The 23,633-nt window shown below is 39.1% G+C and overlaps 1 protein-coding gene across 4 annotated transcripts in view; it reads left to right on the top strand.

The window, feature by feature from the left end:
* The window catches only part of dst (dystonin), a 273,589-nt gene that overhangs the window by 73,276 nt on the left and 176,680 nt on the right, over nucleotides 1-23,633 (top strand). For 2 of the 4 annotated variants that reach the window (XM_037538377.1, XM_037538378.1), the window contains exons 5-7: nucleotides 7,736-7,797; nucleotides 15,724-15,813; nucleotides 20,578-20,691. In XM_037538377.1, the coding sequence (XP_037394274.1) occupies nucleotides 7,736-7,797; nucleotides 15,724-15,813; nucleotides 20,578-20,691 (266 nt within the window). The remainder of the gene's footprint in view (nucleotides 1-7,735; nucleotides 7,798-15,723; nucleotides 15,814-20,577; nucleotides 20,692-23,633) is intronic. The other 2 variants (XM_037538379.1, XM_017694130.1) reach the window with 1 other exon arrangement.

Genomic DNA, 23,633 nt, shown 5'->3' with positions numbered 1-23,633 from the left:
CTGGAAAACCTGACTCGACTTGTTCTGAAGCTGAGAGAGAGGGACAGGCAGACGGAGGGAGTTGCTGCCTGAAGGCGTTGAGTCAGGCTGGAGTCTGTCCTTCAGCAGCAGGGCTGTATGGAGCGCCCATGCGGGCTGTACGGTGGGACGCGCAGGACGAGCTGAGGATGTTAAAGCTCATGAAGAGTGGCGGGGAGCTCAGGGCTCACCTGGTGATGTCCATGTGTTGCATGGGTCAGTAGCTCTGCTTGTCTTCCTCCACTTCCTGCTTCTACTCCTCTGATGCTCTCTCTCGCTCTTTCTCTCTCACTCTCTGTCTCTTGCTTTCTCTCTCTTACTCTCGCTCTCTCGCAAACGCTCTCGCTCTCTCTCGCGCTCTCTCTCTCGCGCTCTCTCTCTCTCTCTCTCTCTCTCTCGCTTTCTCTCTGTCAAGTCCTGCGGCTTGTCATTGATGATCTGCCAGAGGCTGCGGACGACTTTGATTGCATGTTGTTGTGGTTTTTAAGATGTCGTGCAGGATTGAGCAGTTGGTGTTTGTTGTCATCGCTGTCACATCCAGGGCTGAGAGATTTGAAGAGAATATTGAATCGCAACTTCAATTCTAAGATCAAATTTTCATTCCAGTGTCTCAATCTTAAATCTCACCAAATCAACCACAACCATATGTCTCCAAAATGGTAACTTTACAAGAGAAGGAAAGAACCCGCTTTGCTTTTAATGGAAGTCAATGGAACCAGACTTTTTCCCAAGTCATTTTGGGCCGTTTCTTTTGGTGCATTCATCATGAAATCTATACACAATATAAAGGGCAACAGACACTTTCAAACTATGCCAACGACTGAAAACTGCTTATACAATACAACTTATGATTTGATGCAGTTATGATTTGGTATCTTGATTATTCGACCAACATTTTGTGTGAGCGTCTTACTGCATACATACATGCATGGTTATCGCAAAGTCTAATGCAGAACACAGTACCGTCCATTCAGCTCATATATATTTTATAGTTAAAACTACATGCACAATATAGTAACAAATAAATGCAATTGAAAATATATTTCATTTTATACAAATACATTTTTGGCCATTTTCATATATTGCAAAAATATATTTGATAAATACATTTGGAATATATTTTTCCATATGGAAAAATCGCAATCATTTTTCTATAATTTGATGTTCAGATGTGTTTTTTGGCGTATAACACCAGTATATTCATATTTTCCGGTTCACGGCGTGAATGATGAACGTAGTGTGATAGACTTCCAGTTAGTTGTGGTTGTGATGTCACATAATCTAACTGGTCTACAGGCACTTCACAGGCTCTGTGTTATTGGTTTGAATTTCCCAGCTTAAAACTGAAAGGACAACTTTTTTCTCCATAATCCAGTGGCCGAGATGTTAATGAAAAGTGTGCTTAAAGTACCAAACCTTCTCAAAGCTTTCGTAAAACGATGTCTCAGGCATCAGGAGGTGTATTCATAGATATTTCCTGTCCTAGATTTCTGTGATGGAGCCTTTAGAAGAGAAAGGGCTTCAGATGCATCACCAACTCTTACTAAGCAGGTTTCTCAGTGATGATATACCAGAGAACTGTGCCAGAAAATCATGGCATCTTACCATTTTTAATGTAAATGATAATCAGATAAGACCTGGGTGAGATGATTTAGAGACTGTAGAATTAATCTGTCGATGCAACACTATTTAAACTGAGAAAATCTGGGTTTAATGTTTGTTTCAATAGGACTAATGTAGAACATTTATTTCCTCGTGGTACTTGGTACTGGTCTTGGTGTTGCAGCCTTTATCAATACTGTTTGAATAAGGCTATTTAAACAGTACAGTAACTGTGAAGGCTCCGATGCGAGATAAAAGCCTCTCTGTATCCCCATTCTAAAACTGGGACACTCGTCCTTCTGTGTCTGTGGCATGGATGTGGGCCGGCTTGTCGCCGTGGTTACGGGAAACAGAAAATAGTGTGGTCAGGAGCGGTATGTAATGGAACCAAAGCTTCGTGGAGGTTGAGTTTTTTTCGCTATAGCTTTCTATAATTATCTGTTTTCTTCTCTGAGGACGCAAACTGCAAGTTGTCCTGATGAAAAGCAAAATGAGACTCGTATACCATCCTTTAGGAACAAACTTGGGGTCTTCAGCTGGTGGGCTGCAGACCAGATGTGAGAATTTCAGCAGACTGGCCAGAGAATTCAAGAAAATTCTGAACATGAAGCTGAATAACGTATGGAAATGCAAACCAGTCATTCAGTGACGTACAAGAACTGGCACGGCATCGGCAGCAGTGCTGTGTTCCTGTTTATCCAATCGGATATTTATGTAAATGACTTGTAAGCTCATCAGAACAGAGAAAATCAGCTCAGGAAGACGATTGTTTCACACATTTTTGTAGTTTTTTTTATTTTAACTACTGGTTGGAGTAGTGAAGTGCCAACGTGGCCTGTTTTAAAAGACATGCTGTCAAAAACAGAGCTCTTAAAAACAAATGAGTGGAAAGGTTTGCGTTTTTCAGCTTATTTTAATTGTAAAACTGGTGAGCCTCATCTGTTTGGAGTCTGCAGTGCCGATCAAACGTCAAAGCGTTAGGAAATGTTTAGTTGGTCAATGATGTAGATGTTCTGACAGTATCCAGGAAAAGTATATTGTGTGGTCAGAGTGGACAATATGATGATATTTTAATGTTATTGTGATAAATTATGTCACAGTATGCTTTTCTAAGCATATCGTGGATATCAGTACATATCACTTTATAAGTGATCTTATTACAAAGAGAGCATAGTTAGGCCTGTTTAATTCAATGCAGTGCATTTGTAAAATATTGAATACAATCATAATAGTAATAATAAAAACTACTAATAATAAATATTATTAAATATTACTATAATACTGTTTTTGATATGTACCACTTAGAGGTGAGCGATATGGAAAAATCTAATGACATATATTCAGCCTTTCACACACTGTACTGCAGTGAATCCAATTAAATGGGACTAATTATCCTCAATTTTAGCCAAACATTTAGTTGGGTATTAATGAACTGAATCAGAAAAGCATATTGTGACATGTTGTGATGTAAATTATCATGATAACGATAAATTTTGTCAGGTTGCCCAGTTCTAGGGGCACTGCTCATTTTATTTTTTTGTTTCAACTTATTAAATTTCAGAAAAAAATAAATGAGGCATATCGTGTATGTCACGATTGGCCCCTCCCAGTCTGGTCCATGTGCACTTGTTTGGGTCTAGTCCACATGCTCTTTGTTTTGGTTTCCTAGTCCGGCCCCTTGTTTTGTGACTCTGCCCCTGATTGTCGCCACCTGTTTTCCGCCTGTCCCTCATTATCCCTGTGTTTTATAAGCCCTGTGTTTGCCCTATGCTATCTCAGCATGTGCGTCTGCCTCCTCTCCTGAAAATATTGCCCACTTCTGCTGTGTAGTGATGTAATACATCACAATAACAATATCGCTGTTGTCCGAAGAAAACCCCATATCTTCACTTTTGTCATTTTTCAGTTTTTGACATAATTTGAAAATACCTGTTACCCTTTACATTGTGTGTAAATTTCATGATGAATGGACTAAAAGAAGCAACTCATGACTTGTAAAGACGCCTGGTTCCATTGACTTACATTAAAAGTAAAGTATGTTTTTTCCTTCTCCTGTAAAGTTACCATTTTGGAGATATGAGGTTTTCATCATGTATCACAATATTACCAAGGCCTATATCATATTACACTTTGCTGCTGTGACATGTGAGTGTCTGAACGTGAACGTGTGGCCAAGAATGTGTTGTTAAATGTGCGGCTGTGAAGGCCGAGATGGGCGGTCGGCACTTGTGTGGCTTTTTCCTTAACAAGACTAACTAACATACATTAGCTGATCCACTGTGAAAGTACACATCTCTGACAAACTAACATATCAGAATGTTGTCCACTGAGGTGAAAAGACCTCATTTAGATGACAACATGTCTTCATTAGCATTAGATGATACCAGTTAGCTAGTGTTAGCTTGCTGGCTAATCCGAGGCAGCCTCTTTTACTCATCCAGAGTAGAAATCTGACGATTTCTTTCGCTTATTTTTTAATTCGGGATGTAGGCCTAAATGATTAACCAGTTAACTGTTAACTGACAAACAAACCATTGTTGAACTATAGCTGTCGGTAAAAAGGGATCATTTTTATTTCATTTAAAAAATCAATCCCATTTGAATAGATTTGTCATTCCAGTTGAAATTCAAGTTTTAATTGTATGCATCTGGATGCAGTAGATAACTGGTTAAGCTGGAAAGGCCAACCGAAAAAAGAAACATGCAGCTAAAAATAGTGTCGTTCCGGACTGCTTTACAAGAGGATGGTAGCAAAACTAGAAAGGTGTACCATATCAAAAGCAAACATCCTCAAGCCATACAACAGACTCATCCATGTTCTCTGAGAGAAAGTGTGATGTCCGTCGGTGAGGAAACCACACACTGGTGTGCAGCATTAGAAGGACGTGATGGACGGAGGCGGCTTTCAGAATCTGTTGTGGTTCCGCTAAAGCTGCCCTGGTCATGGTGTCTGTTAGTTTACCATGGGCTAGTAATGAGTGGTAAACATAACTTTAGAATACAGAACTTTCGGTATCATACAGTATGTTATAAATATAATAAACGATTTTATTTTCCCATCATTATTTCAACCATTTGGTTTTTGTCATATAATCATGAATGTATCGCTGCTGTTGGAACAACTCAAGTGCATTCCCAAGCAATGAAAATGAATGAAAGAAGTGGGTTCATGTGAGTTACAGCCTTGATTTAAAGGAAAGTAAACTGAGGAAGCTGTGAGGCATTGGAGAGCAGGAGAACGCTCTTCCCAGGCAAGCTGTTTTTAGCTGCTGGCTAACTTGAAGCAGCACTCCGTCACTTGCAGCACGACGAACTGATGATATTGTAGATCAAACAGGAAACAAAAGTAGCGCTTTAAGCTTAGGTACACCTTGCTAGTAAAAGGTTGGACCCTCTTTTGCCTTCAGAACTGCCTTAATTCTCCGTGGCATACTTTCAACAAGGTGTTGGAAACATTCCTCAGAGATTTTGGTTGGTTATTTGAGTTCCTGTTGCCTTTCTATCATCTGGAACCAGTCTGCCCATTCTCCTCTGACCTCTCACATCAACAAGGCATTTTCATCCACACAACTGCCGCTCACTCATATTTCCTCTTTTTCTGACCGTTCTCTGTAAACCCTAGAGATGGTTGTGCGTGAAAATCCCAGTAGATCAGCAGTTTCTGAAATACTCAGACCAGCCCGTCTGGCACCAACAACCAAGCCATGTTCAAAGTCACTTGAAACACCTTTCTTCCCCCATTCTGATGCTCGGTCTGCACTTCAGCAAGTTGTCTTGACCACCTCTACATGCTGAAATGCATTGAGTTGCGGCCGTGTGATTGGCTGATTAGCTATTTGTGTTAACAAGCAATTGAACAGGTGTACCTAATAAAGTGGCCGGTGAGTGTCACCAGACAAAAATATTTTTTCTTAAATTATGACTATTGCAAAAATTGCAGCTGTGCTTTTCCAGCTGATTAAAAACAACTCAGCAGACACTTTCTCCCACCGTCTTCTGGCACATCTGTGAGATGTTCCACTGTTTGTGAGTGTTTGTCGCGTGCTGAGCATAAAGGATAGTTTAAAACCGAAATTAACCACCCAGAAGAAAAAAAATCTGCCTTCAAACCTGAAAGAAATAATGAATTGACATTTATTGTGATATGTATCAATATTGAAAGATATGAATTTTATTAACCAGTCACTGTGGGCGGACGTTGTTTTACTTTGTGTTGTTAGTTTTCCCTTCCCTGCTGTCAGCTGGATACCTGTTCATTATTGCTGATGGATACTCGAAAATGAGCTGGAATGCACATCCCTAATGTAAACCATGTGTAATAACTTATCTTATGTCCTTGTCAATGTACATATATGTTGACAGACCAAGTACATTCTGGACAAGCTGGTCATCATACTTTTGTTTCATACTTTGGCATTGTAAGTGCAACTCTATTGGCAGTAACAGGAGAACATGTTTATCCATTGAACTAGAAGTGAAGTGATGACACAGAGGAATAATCTCCATAAAATGTGACTGGAAAATATCTTTAAATACATATATACAAATATGTCTAGATAATATATAGTGATATATAGCGCCAAAAAGTGCAAATCTTTGCCATGTTATTGGTAATATCGATCAACAAAAGCTGCATCATCAAGATCATCTGATGTTATCAACCAATCAATATGAATCACTGTACAGTGCAATTTACAGCATCCCAATAAGCACAGCACTGCAACTTTTTATGCATACAGTATCTCATAAAATTGAGTACACCCCTCACATGTCTGCAAATCCATCCATCCATTTTCTAAGTCGCGGGGGGGTGCTGGAGCCTATCCCAGCAGTCTTCGGGCGAAAGGCAGGATACACCCTGGACAGGTCGCCATTCCATCGCAGGGCAGACAGACAGACACAGACAGTCACTCACACACTCACACCTAGGGACAATTTAGCATGTCCAATTGGCCTGACTGCATGTCTGCAAATATTTTATTATATTTTTTCATGGGACGACACTAGAGAAATGAAACTTGGATATAACTTAAAGTAGTCAGTGTGCAGCTTGTATAACCGTACAGATTTACTGTCCTCTTAAAATAACTCAACACACAGCGATTAATGTCTAAATAGCTGGCAACACAAGTGAGTCCACCTCACAGTGAACATGTCCAAATTGTGCCCAGTTGTGTCATTGTCCCTCCCTTCTAGATGTGAATGGGGAGCAGGGCTGTTAAATTTGGTGTTTTGGGTACAATTCGCTCATACTAACTAATGGATATTCAACATGGCAAAGAACTCTCTGAGGAGAGAAATAGACTTGTTGCTCTCCACAAAGATGGCCTAGGCTATAAGAAGATTGCTAAAACCCTGAAACTGAGCTATAGCAGTGGCCAAGGTCATAGAGTGGTTATCCAGGATAGGTTCCACTCGGAACAGGCCTCGCCAGGGTCGACCAGAGAAATTAAGTCCACATGTTCAGCGTCATATCCAGGAGTTGGCTTCAAAAAATAGACACATGAGGGCTGCCAGCATTGCTGCAGAGGTTGAAGAAGTGGGAGGTCAGCCTGTCAGTGCTCAGACCATAAGCCGCAGAATGCGTTAACTCTATCTGCTTGGCTGTTGTCCCTGGAAGCCCTTTCTGAAGCTGACGCACAAGAAAGCCCGGAAACAGTTTGCTGAAGACAAGCAGTCCAGGAGCATTACTGGAACCTCGTCCTGTGGTCTGAGGAGACCACAATAAATTTGTCAATAACATGTTATAGCACAAAAAAGTTTCTATGAAGAGAAATTATGAAAAACTTTGCTACCATCCTCTTGTAACTGGGTAACTCCAACAACACGTATATTATTTACCACTGAGTTTCTGCTGTTTTTATTGAGTTCTCTTTGACCTTTGAGGGATTTCAAAACAATCATAAGTCATATTTATGTTTAATATGATAAAATATGATCCAATATCATCAGTTATCAGAATTTTTAGCATTGCAAAGTCTATATCAGACACAATTTCATATCGGTCAGGCTCTACTGTTCTGTCTCACATTAAATGGACAGACCTTTCCTTGAAACCCCCTCTAAAAAGCATGCTGTGGTAATCCAGCTAACGTCAGGCCTGTTGTCTTTGCAGATGAAAGAGACAGAGTGCAGAAAAAGACATTTACAAAGTGGATCAACCAGCATCTCCTCAAGGTAAGACATCAGCTCTCAGTGTCTGTGGTAGCACTGTCTTGTATGATATTGTGAGGTTAATGTTATATTCTAGGATATATGGATGTATGAATATCACATTCTGAGCATCTGTGCAGTTTATATAAGGTGTCATATTTTTCTATAGTGAATACAAATGCAGTGAATTAGATGACCACCTGCAGTGACTACAATACAATACAATGTGTGCTAGTGTGTTTGAGTTTTAAGCAGTGGAAGTCCACAAACCATGTCCTTGAGTTAAAATATTACTCCAGTAAAAGTAGAAGTTCCTCCCTTTAGACCTCCACTTGAGTAAAAGTACAAAGTATTTGCCTTGAAATGTACTTAAGTCTCAAAAGTAAAAGTTCTAAAAGATTAATTATGGCTCAAATGTCCTGTTATCATGTTTGTAACAAGACTCGCTTCATGAACTCATTTTAGATGAAAATCCTCCAGTGTCTCTCTTGGTAAACCAGTCTTTTAATAGAAGGTCATTAATTAGTGACGCTGACGTCTATTAAAACGATCATGAGCACAAAACACTGAAGGTAAACAGTTTCCATCAGGGAGAACCGAGTGGCTCTGAAATCACTTTTTACAGACAAGCAAAGTTTCAGTTTAAGATTTATTTACAACTTTATTTACAAAACTGGCTTTAAACTCAGGATCACAAATGAGCTCCTTTACTATGTTGATCTGTAGGCCTCTGTTCATAAACATAAACCAGCCCAAACTAATTTACTATAAAATGAAATGGTGTTTGTATAAATTGAGAAAAAAGCCGCGTCAGTCACGACTGCATATGTGGACATATTTCTATATTGTGCTCTATTTACACAAAGTTAGGTTAGTTCATCATTTATGTTGAACAGACTCTCCCAAAATATTACATGGCTGCGCTGATGTTGAACCGTGTGCTGCACTGGGTCGGTATGACCAACAGGTCAAAACAAGCTCAAAACAAAGTGACCGCTGTGCCCTGATTGGTGTTCTTGCTTTGTGCTTCTTTCATTTTGACATGTTACGTTTTCATACACACAGAAACCAAAAGGAACGACAGATTTCTCAAAAAAAAAGTCAGATATTTGACTTTGAAATGTAGAGGAGTGGAAGTAAAAATGGAAAAACTTCAGTACAGATACACGAAAAAACTACTTAAGTACAGTAACTAATTACATTTATTTAGCTACTGTCCACCACCAAGAACTTTATAACACATGAGTATTGAATTATGTGCTTATAAAGTAATAGTTGAGTATTTATGAGCAGCTCATGGCATGAATTGCAAGATGACACAAATGTTTCATGAAGTAAACATAGTAAGCCTGGTATTTTAAGGCGTTGACATTAGGGTGAGAGACATTTATTCCTTTGGTAACACATTAAAAACTGAACTTTTGTAAATATATGCAACCAAAATGGCTTTATCTAGGCCTCTGCATAGCCTTGTATAAGCTCCATCACTCGAGAAGGACATAGTTATGACAGTGTTATAAATGAAACAAAGTGTCCATCACTTAGGAGAATGGGTTCCCCTGAGTCTTGGTTACTCTCAAGGTTTCTTCCTCTTTAGGGAGTTTTTCCTTGCCACTGTTGCCACTGGATTGCTCATGGGGGCCTGGAGCCGGATTTCCTTTTCTTTTTCTTTCTGTAATACTGATTGTTCTGTAAAGCTGCTTTGTGACAACATCTGTTGTAAAAAGCTCTATATAAATACATTTTGCTTGCTTGCTACTTCAGTTTAAGTGATGCTTTTTTAATCCCACGGATGGGGAAATTCCACCTCTGCATTTAACCCATCCGTGAAGTGAAACACCACACACTAGGGGGCAGTGAGCACACATGCCCAGAGCGGTGGGCAGCCCTACCTACGGCGCCTGGGGAGCAATTGGGGGTTAGGTGTCTTACTCAAGGACACCTTGGTCATGTGCTGTCAGTCCACAACTGCCTCAAGCTCCATTATGTCAATACACTGTTATTCACTTCATAGAACATCGTTTGTCATCTTGTGATTAATCACATAAGCTGTTCATAAATGCTCAAGTATTGCTTTGTAAATATGTTACTCAGTGCTTATTCATGTGTAATGAAGTCCTTAGGTAGGTAGGTAGGTAGGTAGGCTTCAAATGAAGTGTTTCCCTCTGTTTATTGGGTTAACAGGGGTTTGGAAAAAAAGAAGTTCCAAAATAAACCATGGGTCATAGTGTTTGTGTTAATTGCAGAAGAGATACTGGTATCATTTCCATGATAATCAAAACGGGTTGTCACTTGAATCACTCAGTCAGAGCAACATTGACTCTATTCACAATCTTAACAACGTCCAAACTTGAGAATATCTGCTTTTGTTTTGCCTGAAAGGTGCGGCTCTCAAAAGAATAACACTTTAAGCTGGTTTGCCTGCATTAGTTCGTCTCCTGCGCCACTGTGCATGTACAGAACTGCTTCAGCTGACTCAGACGGACTAAATTACAGAGTCCTTTTAGCCAACAGAGCAAGTGATAGCTTGTTGGAGGCGCTTCTGGAGTAATGATTATAGCTGAAGTTAGAGCTTAATGATGTAAAAAATTGATTTATGAGTCTGAGAGGGCAGTGGTTGTTCCTATATAAGATCTACAGTCACCTTTTTGACCATCCATCCATGCATTGGAGAAGAATCCTGACCGCTGTGCCAGTACGTGGCTCTGAGATTGAGAGAGAGGCTCCATCATCCCTTCCCACTGCTGGGAATTCGGGCAGTTTACAGTGCAGTGCTGGCTGTGGGTGGCCGGTGGCAAACCTGTAATTCAGTCTGAGCTATGGTAGTAATCTTGCTGTAATCTGTGCTTTACTGATGTTGTCTTTAGTGAAGTAGTGCATTTAAAAATGGTAAAATTAAACAGTCAGTGCTGTCTATGGAAATTAGACATACAGTATATTGTCATAACAAAACCTTGTGTCTCCAGAATGGTAAATTTATAGGAGAAGGGAAAAAAATCTTAAATTTGAATAAAAATTAATGGAACAAGATTTTTACCAAGTTAATTTTAGACCATTTGTTTTGCTCCACTGGTTCTGAAATTTAAACACAGTGTAAAGGGCAGATGGCATTTTCCAATTCTGTAATAAAAAACAAAAATGGGGACACAAGGTTTTGCTCAGACAGCAAAAGTAAGCTGCACTATGTGTGACTTTTTTCTGTTAAAGTTAAAAGAAGTAGCATTACTGAGTCAGGAGAGTTCCTGAGATGTCGAGTCGAGAGTTTTTTACACCATGTCGTACGTCTTCACGCATCAACATCACACACAGACTCAAAAATGAGCTCCGGCTCGATGTTTAGATCTCAAATGAGCATTATATTGGTGATGTGATGACAATAGTAGAGAATTCACTCTCATCCTCAGAAGACATGCCCTTCCCCAAGTGTTGACTGTGTTCTCTTTAAATTCTCTTTATTAGCTCTATGAGAGACTCTGAAGCACGTAACAAAATGCTCTTCTGCATGCAGTTACACATTTCCACCAGAGAGGTCTCCAGAGCTTACGTAATGTAGCTTTAATAAAAGTTAATGATCCAATGTATATCGTCGCTGTCCCTAGAAAACCATGTATCTTTATTTTTGTTGATTTTTATTTTTCTGCATCATTTCAATGCACCAGTTGTCCTTTACACATATTGTCATGATGAATGGGCCAATAGAAATGCTCTAAAATCACTTGGAATAAAATCTCTGTACATTGACTTACATTGAAAGGTAAGAGTGTTTTTGCCCTCTCCTAAAAAGTTACTGTTTTAGAGATACTTGTTTTTTTTTCTTTGGACATCGACAATATATTTTCCCCTCACTCCAAGGCCCTGTCCCATTTCTTCTTTTTACCCCTACTCCTCGTTTTCGAGTGTCACCCTAACCCCTTTGAACTGAGTTACAGGGCAGTGGTGGAGATCTTCCCTCTGAAATGGGACCCTCAAATAAAAAGAGCATCACTTCATTAACAGCTACTAGCGCTGCTCTGCAGGTGACCCTGCCAGTCTGCAGTGACAGCAGAGGAGGGTAAAGTTCAGCTCCTCACTGCTGGGCTTTCGTTACATTTAGGGCATCCTACGCCTTCAAAGATGGGGGTAATTATTTATTATCACCCACCCCTAATTCTTCAGTGATACGAAGCTGAAGTCAGATATTCACCAGCTTCTCATTTGAATTTCCCCGTTCCACCTTAAATGGTGCAGCAGTTACATTCTGGTGCTTCAGGCATCAGCACTGCCAGACTATTTAAGGTGGAACAGGAAAGTTAGCTAGCTAGCTTTTGAGACATTAGCATGCTATTTGTGATTTTTTTTTATGGTTGTTAAAAAGAGAAAAAAGCATAATACATTGAAACATTACACTAAGATAATACAGTGGTTATTGTAAATTTGTAACAGAGAAAATTCTCACATTTGTGGGTGTCTCTGGTCTCTTGTTCAGCGTCTTGCCATTTTTACTGTTTTCTCTCATAACTCTGAAATCCTCCACGTAGCCCTAACACTTCACCCTACCCATCTATCTCTACACACACTGGGACACCCTAGCCCTAGATGTACATGCCCAAAACAGAGGGTTAAGGGCTCAGGGGTAGGGTTGACGGGTGAAATGGGATTGGGCCCAAATGTAGTTGATCAGCCTAGACATGTTTGGTGTCTGAAATGTACTTCTTTAGTTTTCTACTGAGGCTGTGAGGCTAATGCAGATAAGAAGTAAGGCTAGCTAGTGTCCCACTGTGCTAGCGTGTGGGACACTATGCATGACCAAATCATCACACTAGCCCCAAACTGTGTCCAGTTATTAAGTCTGTGAGCTTCATTGCAGGCAATATGATGATGCTGATGTTAGAGTGAAAGCTGAACTCAAGCATGTTCTGTGGTGACTGAAGCTCTTGTTGCAGGGCTGCAGTCGTGCTTAGTTTTGAGGCTTTTCCTGTCTTCTTTCTGTCAGCGCCATCTATCAGAGAGCTTCCACGCCACCAGTCGGTGAGCCGTCTGAATATAAATGATTGAAACGAGTTTGGATGAAATGCGGAATAGGAATTTTACATGTCATAATTTTGAAATATCATTATTTTCAAACACTATGCTGCTATTCATTACCGTTGTACTGCCCAGTCCTTCTGAGTAGTAGTCGAAAGTTCCATGAGATCATATCAGGATGTCTCTTGTTAAGATGTTTGGTTCTTTCTCTCGGTGGTATGCCATTGTGGAAGATTTCTTCTTGGGGTCAGAGGGCCCAGCTCTATCGCAGGGGCCTGCTGGGAAGGGGCTCAGTTTTCTGACCCAGGACTGAGGGCCTTGGATCTATTTTGGCTGCTCAGCTGTGGCTGTCAGGGGGATTAAGAGGGAGATGGCGGGGTAAAAGTGGGTTAGTGAGCCAGAGTGCTCACTAACCAGTGACTTCAGTGGCGTGGTATTTGAGACTGGCCACTGTGCACTTTGCAGAGTCTGAATGCTGCCCAAGCTGTGGAGTAGCGAGTAGCTGGCATGGGTAGTACAGAACTGAGGAGGAAGGATAAATTTTACATATAGTTTTAAATATATAGTTTTATATATATAGTTTTAAAAGAATGGTTTTAATGGTTCTAGTTTTTCACTAACCCCAGATGTATTTGATTGGTTGAAACATATTTCAAGTCTAAATTTTGCTTCTAATTTAAAACTGGAGGTGCAAGGCTAACGTGGCTAACAAATACTAGTTCTCAGTAGTCACCGAAATCAGCCCAATTTGATTCTGTAAAAATACATGAAATACATCCATCCAAAAAATACATCCAGGTCTTCATTGAGGTCGTGCGGACTTGTCATTGTGGTTTGGAAAATGAACACAAGTGTTGGCAGCCACTGTGGATGCTTGGGGGGCAGTTGTGGGCTGGAAGTTAGAGAATCAGTAGGTCGCTGGTTCAATCCCCTGAGCTGACAGGACATGACTGAAGTCTGCCCCCAGTGTCACTAGTGTGTATGCGGTGTTTCGCTGCACAGATGGGTTAAATGTGGAGGGTTAAATGTTTTGGGGAGGCGTTTTTACAGAGCTTATTTGGGTGACTATTAAGTTATAGTCTCTGTTAACAGTGTTAGCCTTGTAGCTTCAGCTCTGAACTGTTAAAGCAAACTGGGCTCCAAACATGTCTCAGCTGATCGACTACATCTGGGGTAAGTGGAAAACAGGGTAAATCTGATTACTCGCCAAACCATTACTTCAGTCATGTATATTAAATAGCTGTATTGTGGCTAACAGTGAAAAAAAGCTTGTGTCATGCAGTGGAAAAGGGCTGCTTCTGTATATATATATATATATATATATATATATATATATATATATATATATATATATATATATATATATTAAATACTGTTTATGCATTATTGCATAGCTGATAATGGAGGGAAACTCTTTCAGCTTTCAGATCATTTTTAAGTATAAGGATCATTCTCCATTTGGAGAGAAAACCATATTACAAAGGCTGTGGGGCATAAAAAGATGCTTAAAATATCAGGCACAGCTCCAAATGTTGGTATGTACATGTACATAGTCGGCCTAAGATTAAATAAGACTTTTATATAAAAATTATTTTAAATAAAATAAAATTTTAAATAATTTTTTTCTATTTTTTCCTGTTTCATAGTTGCTCAGCATCTGTAAAACAGCTAATCATACAATGAATTTTCTACATTTCAGAAACCATTTTTAATATAAAACAATATTTTAGGAGGTTTAACTGAGGAATTTATATAAACCAGATTCATATTTACTGTTTATATCAATGTTATACTATATTTAAAAAATATGTATTTTACTTTAAAAATTCACACAGATTGTGGTCACTGCTGTTATCAGGACTATTATTTTACATTTTAACACAGACATTTGAGCTCTATTAAACTGCCTCTTTGGGTCGAGGCACATCAGAGAGGAAGCAGGTCAAGGCATGAGAACGCGAGTCACACTCGCTCATTATATTTCATTTATTTATTAATATTTTTGTTGATCAGGCTGCTCATAACTTCTATGTGTCACCGGTGTTTTGTGCTTTAATGTCTGGGTAATTAATATTTTGTCAAAATAATGTCAAGATATCATTTTTATTACTGATTTTAAATAGTTTCACAAGGTCACCTGACGACCAGCGAGTCAGCCAGTTTACAAAATGCTCAGTTTTAGCCAGGATGTCACTGGAGTCACAGACACTGGTGTTACACCATATTCATACAACACCAGTGACTGTAAAATATGTTTGGATTTCAGCTCTTCTTTTTTACATATATGATCATAGGAGATGTTAATGGACATTCAGATTATTTAGTTTTGGGATGATGTTTTTAAATATATCCACTCCAATGAATTCCCACTCCAATGGTGAATGACCCACAAACCACCATGTCTGTACTTTTCTGTGGGTGTTCTTGTTGAATGCAAGTGTTCATGTTAATCCAACAAAAGTAAAGCACTTTGGTCAAACTAATGCAGGCCAGTCTTTACCTGGTCACATTATCGCTTCAGCAAGGCGTACTGCAAAATGTACCAGGACAACCTGGTATCTATGCAGTTAAACCCTACAGTAGAGGAGTGGAGCAGTGCTTGGTTGTTTACCCACAATATTCTAAAGCACAAACAGAAGCCAAACTACTACTTGACACCCTCATCAGCAGACAGCACGTTCAGGACTAACATGTGGGCTTGATGGTGAGGTATAAACAGGAGTGTGGGAGTAAGTTTTTATCTAGAGCAGACAGTAAATTCACAGGCAGTTGTAGGTACAGGTGAGTTGTATTTTTTTTTGTCTGTATTTTCTGGAAAAGCTGACTAAAACCACAGAAATGCATCCATTTTTATCCCATAGCTTCTTACGTGGAATATAACGTTTATGTTAGCAGGCCAGTACGTTATGAATTCACTGTGTAACGTCTTCGGCATGTGTCTCACAGGTTCGAAAACACGTAAATGACCTGTATGAGGATTTGCGAGATGGACATAACCTGATCTCATTACTGGAGGTCCTGTCTGGTGACACATTGGTGAGTAGTATTGTCTCTATTACCTTAACTACATCCATGTTTCCTGTCCAGTATGTCTACTGTTGGCTCAGTATGTTGCTGCTTTCGGGAAGAAAACCTTGTATCTCCATTTTTGTTGTTTGTAGTTTGTAGTAAAATACCTATTACTATATCATAAAGAATGGGCCAAAAAAACTGCCAGAAATAGCTTGGAAAGACGTCTGGTTCCATTGACTTACATTCAAAATAGAGTAGGTTTTTTCCTTCTCCTGTAAAGTTACCATTTTGGAGATGCGAGGTTTTCTTCTGACAGCAGTGATATGTGGAGTGGTAGTGTCTGAGGTATTGAGGACACTTTAATTATGTAAGTTGCACTTTCTTGTGGTAACCTCACAATGCGGTAAGGGCCAGTACAGTAGCTTTGATAATTGCAACAGTCCACATCAGAATATGTCATTAAACTCACACAAAAGGCCTTTAAAACATACATTTTTAACTTGCTGGACTTGCTTTTTTGTACTCTACTGATACTTTTTGTGCTTTTGTGCTTAATAGCTTAATAGTGGTGCGTCTAACAATGCATTGCAAGAATCTAAAATGAATTCATAGACTGCACATTAAATGAGATTCTAACATAAGATTGGTTGATGAGCACTACATTTGAACCACGGCTCATTTGTATGTTGCATTTGTACTGTGTTTAACTTTTTGTAAGTACAAATCTGCTCTGCTCACGAGATTTGCTAGAGGAAAAAGTACCATCTGTTTTAATAATTTTTTTTTTTATATTCAAAGTCAGTTACACCGTTTTGCATTGCATCAGCTGGATGCATCAACCGTGTAATGATGACTGGTATCAGCTATTGGGGAATTCTTCTTTGACATCTGTTCACTAGTCTTATTCCTCTGCTTATGTTCTGTTTAAACACATCTGTTTAAAGTTAGTGGAGTTTGCAAAAAGAGACATTTATGTGTTGATGCTGTTGAACCCTGGTTACTGAGTAATAATGCTGCATTATTAATCATATTGCTGTAATCCTTCCATCTCCAAAGTGGTAACTTTACATTAGAAGGGAAAAACCTGCTCTACTTTTAATGTAAGTCAGTGGAACCAGACGTTTTTCCAAGCCATTTTAGGTCAGTTCTTGTAGTCTGTTCATCATTAAATTTACACACAATGTAAAGATATTTTTAAATTATGTCAGAAACTGAAAAATGACAAAAAAACTGACAGAAATGGAGATACAAGGTTTTCTTCAGGCAACAGCGATATATTGGATACCAGTTAGCAACATATTCATTAGGGACATGCACTCGAGCACTCGTGGTGCAATTTTTTTGAACACTGAAATCACTTTTCACTTATTTGTTACGGGAAGATGAAAATATACAAGACAGCAGTTCAAAGAAGCACTGGCTTTATGCATGAACAGGACAGCTTTGCTAGTGTTTGAGTGCCTTAAAGGGAAATGGCACCATTTTTCCACAATTTCTGTATAATTCAGTCGTTGAGATGTAAACGGAGTCATTCTAAGTGGTTTGATGTGAAATGAATCATTGTAGAGTAACTTAACTCAGATTTCTCTACAGTGGTGGTGATGGGAACCGGGGGTCACATGACAACAACACAAGACATTTAATTTACTATCCAAAATCACCAGTGAACCTGCATGTCTTCTGAGTTTTATATTTAATGTTCATGGGCAAAAAATAGTAAAATAGTGAAAAATTTGGGAAAAAAAAGTTATCTTTGGGGACTATTTTGCTATACAACACTCTGCATGTACAACTCGGCCATGAATGGATTTAAAAGTTCATGTTTTAGGTCAAAACCATCATAAGGCATCAATATTTCACGGAAAAGCTTTCTGTGATGTAGCATTAAACGCCAGGTACCTATCACCACCACTGTGAGCACTTCTGACTCCATTTCACACCAAAACAATCCGAATGATTTTTCATATACAAAATGTAGAAAAATGAGTGGAATTAAGATGACAACACTGCTATTGACACATTATTAAAGGGAAGTCCAGTGATTTTTTTTTTCAACTTATTGCCTAATTGAGCTATTGAAATGTAAACAAAGCCATCCAGAGGGTTTTTATGTGCTTTAAGTTATTTTAAAATGAACATTATTATTATTATTATTATTACTTATTATTTTATTGAGCTTAGGGTTAACTAAATATGTTGATTAACTCTTGGAGATACTCAAATGTGAAAATTAGTCAGAATGCCCCTCCCTATTATTCATCACTACAGTTGGTCCAGTTACAGTAGACTCTGTTGCAGTGATGCTGGTGGCATCAATAATGTGCCAGTTATGCTAGTTCAAGTAATTTAATTGTGTGCAGTCAGTGGTAACGTGTATTGCTGTTGCTGGTTGTAGCTTTTGAGGAGGCACCCAGATACCTATTTATTAGAAATGAAAGATCAAGATTTTCCGATTTTTTTTTCTTTTCAAACATTCTGAATAATCCAGTCATTGAGATGTAAACGGAGTCATTCGGAGTGGTTTTGTGTGAAATGGTTTAGTGTAGAGAAACAGATTCTGATTTCTACACAGTGATGGTGATGGGACCCAGGGGTCATGATGTCTCATCACCACCACTATGAACAATTCTCAGCAAGTTTCTCTAAAGATCAGACTAAGATTTCAAAACAAGGCACTCTGAATGACTTTGTTTACATCTTTACCATTTATTTATGCGAGGAGTTCGAAAAATCTGTGTAATTCCCCTTTAAAGATTTCCATAAATTAAGCTACCAAAGTGGTTGAAGCTCCTCTGCAGTGGTTGGATTGCTGTAAAGCAGGCCTGATTTGCCTGTGAAATTCTCTCTATGTAGCCTGAGAATTCCCCAATAGCTCCGTTAACTCATGATATCTGGCATTTCAAGTCTGTAAGCTAGGCCTGTGCCTGGTGACGGTTTGCAGGGTTACTATGGAAACAGCCCACAGAGATGGTAGAAACCCGCACCATCACGAATCTGTGGAGCCACAGTGTCACATTTCAGACGTCAGACAAAACAGCTTCAGGTCTCAGTAAACATACTGTCATATCTCAGCTCTTGTATAATCAAGCTGAGCTAAGTGACCGTAGACCCCGCCGGATCGGACAGGAATGTGGCGTCCGCTGTTTTGTTCTTTAATACTAGATTAATTGGAGGTTTGTGGCCAAATTAAAGATGGCAGTAAACTACAGCCACAACTTTCAAAGACCTGTGCCATTATGTTCTTTTATTTGACAAAGATTAAACTTCAGCTCAGACACTATCACCTCATTCACTTCCGCATTAGCTTCAGTGTTGGGGACCGTCTCAAAATTGCTGAAAGAAAAGGTGTTGCTATTATTATTTGCACTGTTATTATCATTGTGCTGGTGTGAGTGGATCAGACACAGCAGTGATGCTGGAGTTTTTAAATGCTGTCCACTTTGTCTGCTCTATTGGATGCTCCTACCATGTCAGTCTACCTTGTAGCTTATCTGCTGCTGCACAGTTTGTGTTGGTCATCCTCTAGACCTTCATCAGTGGTCACAGGTCACTGTTGGCTGGATAGTTTTGGCTAGTGGATTATTTTCACTCGCACCAGCACAACACACACTAATGTGTCAGTTTCACTGCAGAGCTGAGAATGATTCACCACCCAAATAGTACCTGCTCTGTGGAGGTCCTGTGGGGGTCCTGACCACTGAAGAACAGGGTAACAAAGTATGCAGAGAAACAGATGAACTACAGTCTGTAACTGTAAAAGGATAAAATGGACAATGAGTGTGGACGCAAGTGTACATCAGGAAAAAAAGAGCTCTTGAAATTGGTCTGTAATGCATTTTGGAATGAAACCATTCAATTCATAAATTAAGATAAGATTTGCTTCTGTAATATGACTGTAGTATACACTTAGTTTAGGATTAAAGACATGGGGTTTCTCTAACACCATGCCTGGACACATCTTCAGCTAAACCTAGATAATATTATTATTATTATTATTGTTATTATTAACAACAACAACAACAACAACAGCAACAATAATAATAATCATTTAAGTTACCCTTATTAGTCCCACAATTGGGAAATTTCAACTCTACATTTTAACCCATGTGTCCAGTGAAACACCACTTACACACTAGTAAATGCAGATGTGCTAGGGGCAGTGAGCAGACATGCCTGGAGCGGTGGGTAGCCCTATCCACGGTTCCTGGGGAGCAGCTGGGGGTTAGGTGCCTTAATACTACTACTACTACTACTACAGATAAATAAATAAATAAATGAATGATAGATAGATAGATAGATAGATAGATAGATAGATAGATAGATAGATAGATAGATAGACAGATAGACAGACAGGCAGACAGGCAGGCAGGCAGGTATAATATAATATAATATAATATAATATAATTTAATATCAGCAGTAGCAGTGTTTTTTTTCTTCTAGTAATTTGTAGATGGTCCCTAACTCTGAAGCAGGAATATAAAGTGACCAGAACCTGTTTAGCGTGATTATTTTCAGCATGGTTAATAAGAGGATTCTCTTACCGCCACAGGCCTACTCTAAACACTCCCTAGACCAAACGAGGAGCTCCACATTTCCATTTTAATGAGCAGTATGTCCACCTTGTCTGAGAGCTCTTCAAAAAATTGCTGTCCTCTTTCGTTTACTTTTCTCTCTCCTCTCTCTCCCCTCTTCCCCTGTTCCTCCCTCTCTGCTCATCTCTCCTCATTTGTCCACCTGTCTGTGTGTTGTGTGTCTGTCCTTTTCTCGCTTGCGTTCCCGCGGGTAAGCCAAGGGAGCGCGATTTTCTGAAGACGTTGCGGTTGGTGAGTGCGGCCGAAGCATGCGCGGTTGAGCGGCATGGACGTGTGCAGGATGATGATGATGATGATGAGGATAAGGGGGTAGGTGTGATCACCTGCCCTCCTTCCTCCCTCAGTAACAGTACTAATGTAGAGTGTGCAGTGACCATTAATCAGAGTGCCAAACCTGGAGAGCTTGGCTTCTTGATGGTGGACTGTAGGAATTCAGAGGTTGAGATAGGTAAACACCATGTGCTGCATTGTTTGAGTAGAGCCTCTGCCATTGATGGGGTTGCCATGGAGTGCTTCAGAATGTCAGCTTGGCCTCGCTCTCTTTTTTCAGCCTTACATAAAAAAGCTTGCACTGTGACTGAACGACCCGTGTCAAATTCCTTGCACTTCATTGCACGATATCACCAGTCATATTGGTGGTATCACTTATAAATCCATACATTTTCTTTGCTTTTTTCATGTAGTAGGGCCTGACCAGTTTGAAAATTGAGTGATCGATACCAATTTTAAGGACCGAAAAGAATGCACATCAGCTGATATAATTAAATTTGTTTAGACATTAAAGGAACTCCTCTTAAATAATACTTTACTGACTGGGATTTGATTTGTGGAATCAGCTGTGAACATCCTGCATTCATGTGTTTCATGTATTTTTTTCCTATGAGATCCATTTACGGTTTTTATTTACAACTTCATTTCCAAAAAAGTTGGGATGCTGTGCAGAATGTAAATAAAAACAGGATGCAATGATGTGCAAATCAAATGAGCCATATTTTTAAAGGAAAATACAACAAAGACAACAAATTAAATGTCGAAACTGAGAAATGTTGTTGTTGTTGTTTTTTTTTTTATATGTGTGCATTTTGAATTTGATGCCAACAACCCGTTCTAAAAAAGTTGGGACAGGGGCGTGTTTACCACTGTTTTATCACCTCTTCATTTAACAACACTCTGTAGTTGCTGTAGTTTTAAAGGTGAAATGTTTTTCTGTTCATGTTTGAAATAGGATTTCAGCTGCTCAACAGTTTGGGGTCTAATTTGCAGTATTTTTCATTTCATAATGCGTAAAGTGTTTTCATTGGTGACAGGTCTGGACGGTAGGCTGACCACTTTAGCACCCAGACTCTTAATATGGAGCCATGCTGCTGTAATACACGCATAATGTTGTTTTACATTGTCTTGTTGAAATAATCAAGGCCTTTCCTGAAAAGACGTCTGCATGGCAGCATATGTTGCCAAAAAGTATAATTATCATTCAGCATTAATGGTGCCATCACAGAGGTGCCAGTCACCCATGTCATGTGCACTAATGCCCACCCTAAACCATCATGAATACTGGCTTTTGAACTGTGCACTGATAACAAGCTGAGTAGTCTTTAGCCCGGAGGACACAGTGTCCATGATTTCCAAAAATAATTTCAAATGTTGATTTGAAAGTCCACAGGACTCTTTTCCACTTCACCTCAGTCCATTTTAAATGAGCCTGGGCTCAGAGAAGGTGGCTGCATTTCTGGGTCCTGTTTATATCTGGTTTCTTCTTTGCGTTTTGGAGTTTTAACATGCATTTGTGGATGCAGCAAAGAACTGTTTTTACACACAGTGGTTTTCAGAAGTGTTTCTGAGCTCATGCATTGGTCTCCACTTCAGAATCATGTCTGAGGACCAAAAGATCACAGCCAGCAAATACTGGTTTTCAGTCTTGTCCCTTACATACAGAGATTTCTCCAGCTTCTCTGAATCTTTAATGATATTATGTACTGTAGATGATGAAAAGCAGAAGTTCTTTTCTATTTTACGTTGAGAAACATTCTTGATAGTGCAGAATTTCACAGAGTGGTGAACTCCTCCTTATCTTTACTTCTGAAAGACTCAGCCCCTCTGGGATGCTCTTTTTATACTCAGTCACATTACTGACCTGTCAATTAACCACCATGTGTTTTTTATCATTACACAACTTTACCAGCCTTTTGGTGCCCCGTCCCAACTTTTTTGGAACGTGTTGTTGGCATCAAATTCAAAAAGGGGCAAATATTTTTCAAAAAACAAATGTTTTAGCCATTTTGGATATGGGACTGTAAGTTTGTGACTTTATTTGATTTTACATAACAAAATTCAGTTCTTTATCAGTTAGAATTAAACATATATGTAAAAAAAATAATAAAATAGCCACAAAAAACCACTTTTTTGTGGCTATTTCCATATATGGACATATTGTATCAAATTTTTTAATAAGATAAACAGATATGATAAACAGAATTAACAAAAAAGAACAAAACCATTGAGAATTCCATCAAGCTCCGGCCTCATCCTACAACATTCATATTACAATATGAACTTCTTCTTTAGGACTTTGTGACTTTCTGCTGATGGAGTTTAAAGCACCCATGAAACCATTATATCCTCAGAAATGAACATTTCTTTCACCTGAGAGGTGTCTATTAATATAAAAGTTGCTAAATATTGATGCTTTATTAGCTGGATTTTGAAACTTCAGTATAAGCTGATATATTCAGGATTCACTATACTGGTCAAGTCCTGCTATATTGATGTTTTTACTGTTTGTATTTTACGTTTCAGCTTGTTTGGCTTGTTGCATCTGCAATAAACACAAATCTGGAAAAGCTGTGTATGTATGTATACACTGGTCTAGGCCTGGGCGATAGTGTTTATTGGCTTTGAAACATTGGCACCAGAGTACTTGTCAAACATTTTGTTGAAAGAGAGAACAGAAGAGCACTCGAGAGAACTGATTAAGTTTTAAATGGCTAAATATTATTCTTAGTACAGCAATAAATTTTTACAGGGCATTAATAATTTGTTAGGCTGTTGCAGCATTAATAATCCACTGTGTCCCTATGGCAGCATTAATATTCCACTAATGTCCCAGAGCACGACATACCGTCTGAGGATAATTTCAAGATTTTCCACTCAGTTTAAGTGACCTGATGGTTCAGATGAGCTGAACAATTGTGAAAATATATTTCATGATTCCTTACAGGCAACTATAGTTGATTTCCTGGGGAATCAGCTAT

Source organism: Pygocentrus nattereri, chromosome 5, assembly GCF_015220715.1.
Source record: "Pygocentrus nattereri isolate fPygNat1 chromosome 5, fPygNat1.pri, whole genome shotgun sequence".
NCBI classification, from domain to species: domain Eukaryota; kingdom Metazoa; phylum Chordata; class Actinopteri; order Characiformes; family Serrasalmidae; genus Pygocentrus; species Pygocentrus nattereri.
This window is presented reverse-complemented; position numbering and strand designations above follow the sequence as displayed.